At 41.2% G+C, this 8,439-nt stretch overlaps 1 protein-coding gene across 1 annotated transcript in view; it reads left to right on the top strand.

Moving 5' to 3' along the window:
* LOC133555873 (BAI1-associated protein 3-like) overlaps positions 1-8,439 on the top strand; it is a 66,684-nt gene that overhangs the window by 39,768 nt on the left and 18,477 nt on the right. Inside the window, exons 19-24 of the mRNA XM_061905319.1 lie at positions 378-501; positions 664-804; positions 2,461-2,556; positions 2,830-3,045; positions 6,198-6,266; positions 6,346-6,425. Coding sequence (XP_061761303.1) covers positions 378-501; positions 664-804; positions 2,461-2,556; positions 2,830-3,045; positions 6,198-6,266; positions 6,346-6,425 — 726 coding nt within the window. The remainder of the gene's footprint in view (positions 1-377; positions 502-663; positions 805-2,460; positions 2,557-2,829; positions 3,046-6,197; positions 6,267-6,345; positions 6,426-8,439) is intronic.

Below are 8,439 nucleotides of genomic sequence, written 5' to 3' on the forward strand. Positions count from 1 at the left end.
CTATTTGAGCTATTTTTAGAACAGGCCAGCGGGCGACTCATCTGGTCCTTACAGGCTACCTGGTGCCCGCGGGCACCGCGTTGGTGACCCCTGCTCTACAGTACCTCCCTCCATTGTTTTCATGTTGTTTCTGAGTGTGTATGACCTCAGGAGGGGCAGGTTCAAACTGTCAGCAAATTATTTCAACTCAATGTGTTATTTTCCCACTTCATACCTTCTTTAAGATGTTTTGTTTGTATAAGTACCTTCTAAAATGCTTGGATTTTCAACCTCTGTGCCAGAGGACCGGACGAGAAAAAATATTCCGCTTAAAAAAGTCTTCCCAGGCGCCATGTTCTCTCCCATTCTCACTTCTTTTGCCTTGTTGTCCTCCGCAGAGATGCAAAGATGTTGGCCTTGACGAGCTTCCACAACTGGTTCAAGTCGTCCATCCACAAGTTCCTGCAGGTGGTCCACGACCGCTCATGTGACAGGATCTGTAAGGCGGTGGAAACAGACAAGGTAAAAGATGCAGAAAGACTCTGGTAACCGTGGTAACCGCTCTGTGGTCTCCACTAGGGACGAACGGACTGATTGTTTCAGTGTGTCCAAACAAGAATGTCATTCCAGTGACAATTTCTTCCAAGCTTCCCCTATTATTAATATTATTGCTCGTGTGGTCAGATGGAGGCGGTGCAGCAGGAGCGCCACAGCTCCTCGGCATTGGAGGTGACGTCCTGCTTCAGACAAGTGAGAGACATCTGGCTGCAGCTGGCCTGGCCGGACTCCGCGGGCGCCTTCATCTTCGTCACCCGCCTGACCGACGTAAGCGACGTTTACGTTTGACCTCCGACCTTTTGAAAAGGTTATAAGTGGCGGTTTGGTTCATTTCCAACATGCGTCAGTCACTCAGTTCCAATTCTACTCACACAGTTTAACAAGCAGGAAGAAGCAGAGCTTTTATAAATTCAGGGATCGACAGAATCTTGCAGTGTGAAATCGTGACTACCACAGAAATTGCTGCTTTCAGTTGTTCATTGGAATTTTTAATGAGGAAACCTGAATGAAATTTGATAATAGAATAATTTCAAAAAAGCCATGAATTGCATAAATATAAAACAAATATATAAAATATTAGATTACATTATATATATATACATTCATAAATATAGTGTATATATGTTCATTATTTCCACTAAAGTTGGTAGAGTGGCTGTGCCAGCAATCTGAGAGTTACTGGTTCAATCCCCACCTTCTACCATCCTAGTCACGTCCGTTGTGTCCTTGGGCGAGACACTTCACCCTTGCTCCTGATGGGTCCTGGTGAGCGCCTTGCATGGCAGCTCCCGCCATCAGTGTGTGAATGTGTCTGTGAATGTGTGTGTGAATGTGGATATACTGTCAAAGCGCTTTGGGCTCCTTTTAAAAAGGGGTAGAAAAGCGCTACAAAAGTACAACTCATTTACCATTTTATGTATATATATATATATATGTATATATATATATATGTGTGTGTATATATATATATATGTATATGTGTGTGTGTGTGTGTGTATATATATATATATATATGTATGTATATGTGTATATGTATATGTATGTATGTATATATGTATATGTATGTATGTATGTATGTGTGTGTGTATATATATGTATGTATGTGTATATCTATGTATATGTATGTATGTATATATGTATATGTATGTATGTATGTGTATATGTATGTATATGTGTATATGTATGTATATATATATGTATATATACATATCTAAATATATATGTATATATATATGTATATATATATATATATATATATGTATGTATACAGTATATATGTATTTATATACATGTATATATATATATATGTATATGTATATATGTATATATATATATATATATATATATATATATATATATATATATATATATATATATATATATATATATATAAATAATACTAATACAAAATAAGACTAAAATAAAAAAATACACTTCCTCTACGTCTACTACTACTACATCTGCTGGTACTAATAATAGTAACACGAATAGTATTAATATTTAGTGATAACAATAATAGAAAGTTATATTAATAATACTATAATACAATTTTAATGTATAAAATGTAAATAGACATAACTCTAACAAAATAAACAAGTAAAATAAGAAATTATACTACCACTACTACGTTTACAGCTAATGTATTAAAATGTACTTTGAAGATATTAAGTATTAAAAGGATAGGACTACTACTGCAAATAGTAATTATATTGATGATCATAATAATTAAAATACTATTTAGTAATAATAATACAATAGTTATTTTCAGACATTATAATGTACTTTGTATATGTAAATCAAACATAAAAAAATGTAAATAAATTTTGCGATTGTCCAAGTTACCACTTTATGTCTGTGAATTCTTCAAAATGATGTCCTAATGTTGCAATCACGCAGGACTAATCTGGAGCTTCTTTGCCGTAGAATTTTTGCAGCGAGGCCGTGAGCTACTCGGAGCTGCTGACACGCAAGATTGAGAGGAACCAGCTGGGCCGAGACCACAAAAGCTTCATACTGCAGGTAACGCCCATAGCAAGGCGAAGGTGGCGGAGGGCGCGGGTTGACGTGGGAAGCAAATGTCAGCCATGGCCTTGGCGTGGCGTCCCAGCAGGGGAAAAGTGCGCCTGATGCGTTCACAAACAAAAAAAAAAAAAGCAAATTGCCTCTTGTCAACTGTCAATCATTCACACCCTCGCCCCTTTGCTGTCTGTAGCCCTGTTTCTTTTCCTTCGGCTTTTCTCCACCTCCGCCCTTCTTTCTTTTCTCGTTTCCTCCTCCTCGCTTGCCCGCCAGCTCTGCGTGGCCCTGAACAACGTGGAGCACGTGCGGGTCTTCCTGGGTCACCTGCCTCGCGACCTGGACTGGTCGGGCGTGGAGCGCGCCATGGAGGAGTCGTGCGGGGCCGAGGGCAAGGAGCAGGTTTACAAGGCCCTCAACGGGCAGCTCTTCAACATGGACCTGGACCTGCAGAGGGAGGCTAAACGCCTCACCGCGCTGCTCACTGACAAGGTACGACACGGGTTTAGTTCGATAAATACTTGCCAACCCTCCCGGATTTTCCGTGAGACTCCCGAAATTCAGCGCCTCTCCCGAAAATTTCCCGAAATTCAGCGGAGCTGGAGGCCACGTCCCCCTCCAGCTCCATGCGGACCTGAGTGTGGACAGCCTGTTTTCAAGTCCGCTTTCCCACAATATAAACAGCCTGCCTGCCCAATCACGTTACGACATCTACGGATTTGAATAAAAAACTGCACACACAAGGAGACGAAGCAGAAGAACGAGGAACTTAAAGCCATGGCGACGCCGTCTGTAATAGAGTGAATCTATGTTGTCTGTCGCCATCTCCTGGTGAATGTTGGCTATAGCGTTATGGGGTTGCTTTTTGATTGGCCAACGATTTACGTGGTGTTGCGCACCTGACGGCAAGTGACTCTCGCCAGTACGCAAATGGCAGAACAAAGGTTATTCAAATAGTGAAAGGTAAGTGTTGTTGTTTTTTTAGTAACCAGCAAGCACAGTACAGTTAGTAGAACTGTGTTTTTATTACTGTGTATTTGATAGGTGCCGTCTGAAATTCAACTATTCACTGAAAGTCAAGTATTTCATACTTATATATATATATATATATATATATATGTATGTATGAAATACTTGAGATGGTGAATTGTAGATGTAAATATACTCCTCCCTCTTAAGCACGCCCCCCACCACCCACCTCCCGAAATCGTAGCTCTCAAGGTTGGCAAGTATGGTTCGATATGAGAACTTTAGTTAGAGTGTCCGCCCTGAGATCGGTAGGTTGTGAGTTCAAACCCCGCCCGAGTCATACCAAAGACTATAAAAATGGGACCCATTACCTCCCTGCTTGGCACTCAGCATCAAGGGTTGCAATTGGGGGTTAAATCACCAAAAATGATTCCCGGCGTGGCACAGCTGCTGCTCACTGCTCCCCTCACCTCCCAGGGGGTGAACATGGGAATGGGTTGAATAAAGAGGACAAATTTCACCACACCTAGTGTGTGTATGACAATCATTGGTACTTATACTTTCAAGGCCTACTGAAATGAGATTTTGTTATTCAAACGGGGATAGCAGGTCCATTCTATGTGTCATACTTGATCATTTCGCGATATTGCCATATTTTTGCTGAAAGGATTTAGTAGAGAATAGCCACGATAAAGTTCGCAACTTTTGGTCGCTTATAAAAAAGCCTTGCTTGTACCAGAAGTAGCAGACGATGTGCGCGTGACGTCACGGGTGTTGTGGAGCTCCTCACATCTGAACATTGTTTACAATCATAGCCACCAGCAGCTAGAGCAATTCGGACCGAGAAAGCGACAATTTCCCCATTAATTTGAGCGAGGATGAAAGACTTGTGGATGAGGAAAGTTAGAGTGAAGCACTAAAAAAAAGGCGACGGCAGTGGAAGTGAAGTGAATTATATTTATATAGCACTTTTCTCAAGTGACTCAAAGCGCTTTACATAGTGAAACCAGATATCTAAGTTACATTTAAACCAGTGTGGGTGGCACTGGAGCAGGTGGTAAAGTGTCTTGCCAAAGGAAACAACGGCAGTGACTAGGATGGTGGAGGCGAGAATCGAACTTGCAACCCTCAAGTTGCTGGCACGGCCGCTCCACCAACCGGAGCTATGCGGCCGATTCAGATGTTATTAGACACGTTTACGAGGATAATTCTGGAAAATCCCTTATCTGCTTATTGTGTTAATAGTGTTTCAATGAGATTATAAAGTCATACCTGAAAGTCGGAGGGCTGCGGTGACCGCCAGTTTCTCTGAGAGAAGCCAATGGAGGAGCCAAGATCACAGCTGCTTTTTTGACAGCTGCAGGAGGAGGAGGTCGCATAATCCGCTCATGTCTCCCGTAAGAGCCGACTTAATATCACAATTTTTCTCATCCAAAAACTTGTTGGTTGACGTAGAGCAGGGGTCGGGAACCTTTTTGGCTGAGAGAGCCATGAAAGCCAAATATTTAAAAATGTATTTCCGTGAGAGCCGTAAATGATTTTTAACACCGAATATAATTGTCAGGTTCAAACACTGATGACATCTATTAAACAGACAAGAAGCAAGGAATCAAACAGAGACTGGATTCAATTTAGCTCCATAAGGAGAAACCCGTAGACCTGTACCCTTGTACAGTGTCATCCCACGCTCTGACAAGAGCTCTTTCATTTGTACTTTCCTAGATTACAACTAAATCCGTGCATCTCTTATTCTTTTTAATAACATTGTTATTCTGAAGCTAACCAATAATAAATAAAACACTTTTGACCATTAATGCGACTTCTTGAACAGGTGCAGTAGAAACGGATGGTTGGATTCAAATGCATGAGAATGCTTTATATTTTGAACGTTATTTTTAACACTGTGATTAAGCGGAATTATTCATTACTCATCCTGTTAAGCAACGTCAGCTAAGATTTATCTGAGAGGCTGATGCAGTCATCAAAAGAGCCACATCTGGCTCGAGAGCCATAGGTTCCCTACCCCTGACGTAGAGAAACATGTTCGCTTGACCGCTCTGTGTTAAAGCTTCACAACAAACAAAGAAACACCGGCTCTGTTCCGGTTGCTAAAGGCACCGCTTTCCACCAACAGCATTCTTCTTTGACGTCTCCATTATTAATTGAACAAACTGCAAAGATTCAGCAACACAGACGTCCAAAATACCGTGTAATTATGCGATAAAAACGGACTACTTTTAGCCGTCTGTGGTGCTGGGCTGAAATGTCCGCTCCAACCAATAACGTCACAAGCACACGTCATCATTCCGCGACGTTTTCAACAGGATACCTCGCGGGAAATTTAAAATTGCAATTTAGTAAACTAACCCGGCCGTATTGGCATGTGTTGCAATTTTAATATTTCATCATTGATATATAAACTATCAAACTGCGTGGTGGGTAGTAGTGGGTTTCAGTAGGCCTTTAAAGAGTCATATTGCTATAAAAACTGTCCATTTTCTTACGCACTTTTAACCTGTCAGCTATATATCAGTGGTTATGTTTACTCGTTTTTTTACCCCATGGTAACATTTGAGTTCCTCGGGTTTAAAATGTGCACATTTAGTGAGCTCCACTATGCTAAAAAAACAAACATACATGATATTATTATGTTTATTTGCATGACTTGTGTCCAGATGCTGCCTGAGCTGAGACGGTACATCCAACACATCAGCTTGTCCCCAGACTCCATCAACAATGACGACGTACGTCTGGAGGCAGCTTAAGTACATCGTGTTTAAAATGACGCTGCGTCATACTTTTGTGTTTGTGTGTCGTTGTCAGGCTGTGGCCCCGCTCATGAAGTACCTCCAGGACACCAATGTCATCCTCACTGACACGCTGGTCAAAGACAACCTGGCTCGGTAATTACCTTCTTTTTTCTATTTAACTTCATGTACAAACCCCGTTTTGCATATGAGTTGGGAAATTGTGTTGGATGTAAATATGAACGGAATACAATAATTTGCAAATCATTTTCATTCAATTGAATGCACTACAAAGACAAGATATTTGATGTTCAAACTCGTAAAAAAAAAAAAAAAAATTCTAATAATAAATAACTTAGAATTTCATGGCTGCAACATGTGCCAAAGTAGTTGGAAAGGGCATGTTCACCACTGTGTTACATCACCTTTTCTTTTAACAACACTCAATAAACGTTTGGGAACTGCGGAAACTAATTGTTGAAGCTTTGTAAGTGGAATTCTTTCCATTCTTGTTTTATGTAGAGCTTCAGTCGTTCAACAGTCCGGGGGTCTACGCTGTCGTATTTTACGCTTCATAATGCGCCACACATTTTCCATGGGAGACAGGTCTGGACTGCAGGCAGGCCAGGAAAGTACCTGCACTCTTTTTTTAGGAAGCCACGCTGTTGTAACACTTGTCTTGCTGAAATAAGCAGGGGCGTCCATGATAACGAACATATGTGAAGTGAAGTGAATTATATTTATATAGCGCTTTTCTTGAGTGACTCAAAGCGCTTTACATAGTGAAACCCAATATCTAAGTTACATTTAAACCAGTGTGGTTGACACCGGGAGCAGGTGGGTAAAGTGTCTTGCCCAAGGACACAACGGCAGTGACTAGGATGGCGGAAGCGGGAATCGAACCTGCAACCCTGAAGTTGCTGGCACGGCCACTCTACCAACTGAGCTATGCCGCCCCATATGTTGCTCCAAAACCTGTATGTACCTTTCAGCATTAATGGTGCCTTCACAGACGTGTAAGTTACCCATGCCTTGGGCACTAATGCACCCCCATACCATCACAGATGCTGGCTTTTGAACTTTGCGCCTATAGCAATCCGAATGGTTATTTTCCTCTTTGTTCTAGAGGACACCACGTCCTCTGTTTCCAAATATAATTTGAAATGTGGACTTGTAAGAACTCAGAACACCTTTCCACTTTGCATCAGTCCATCTTAGGTGAGCTCGGGCCCAGCCAATGGGTTTGGCTTTGCATAGTCGAGTTTTAACTTGCACTTACAGATGTAGCGACCAACTGTAGTTACTGACAGTGGTTTTATGAAGTGTTCCTGAGCCCATGTGGTGATATCCTTTACACACTGATGTCGGTTTTTGATGCAGTATCGCCTGAGGGATCAAAAGTCCGTAATATCATCGCTTACGTGCAGTGGTTTCTCCAGATTCTCTGAACTTTTTGATGGTTTTACAGAGCGTAGATGGTAAAATCCTTAAATTCCTTGCAATAGGTCGTTGAGAAATGTGGTTCTAAAACTGTTCGACAAGTTGTTTACAAATTGGTGACCCTCGCCCCATCCTTGCTTGTGAATTACTTTGCATTTCATGGAAGCTGCTTTTATACCCAATCATGGCACCCACCTGTTCCCAATTAGCCTGCACACCTGTGGGGTGTTCCAAATAATTGTTTGATGAGCATTCTTCAACTTTCCTGGCCTACCTGCCGTCCAGACATGTCTCCCGTTGAAAATGTGTGGCGGATTATGAAGCGTAAAATACGACAGCCGAGACCCCGGACTGTTGAACGACTGAAGCTCTACATAAAACAAGAATGGTAAAGAATTCCACTTTCAAAGCTTCAACAATTAGTTTCCTCGGTTCCCAAACGTTTATTGAGTGTTGTTAAAAGAAAAAGTGATGTAACACAGTGGTGAACATGCCCTTTCCCAACTACTTGGGCACGTGTTGCAGCCATGAAATTCTAAGTTAAGTATTATTTGCAAAAACAAATGAAGTTTATGAGTTTGAACATCAAATATCTTGTCTTTGTAGTGCATTCAACTGAATATGGGTTGAAAATGATTTGCAAATCATTGTATTCCGTTTATATTTACATCTAACACAATTCCCCAACTCATATGGAAATGGGGTTTGTAACAACAAAAATGCGTTTTTG

The sequence above is a fragment of the Nerophis ophidion genome, linkage group LG07 (genome assembly GCF_033978795.1).
Source record: "Nerophis ophidion isolate RoL-2023_Sa linkage group LG07, RoL_Noph_v1.0, whole genome shotgun sequence".
Lineage (NCBI taxonomy): Eukaryota > Metazoa > Chordata > Actinopteri > Syngnathiformes > Syngnathidae > Nerophis > Nerophis ophidion.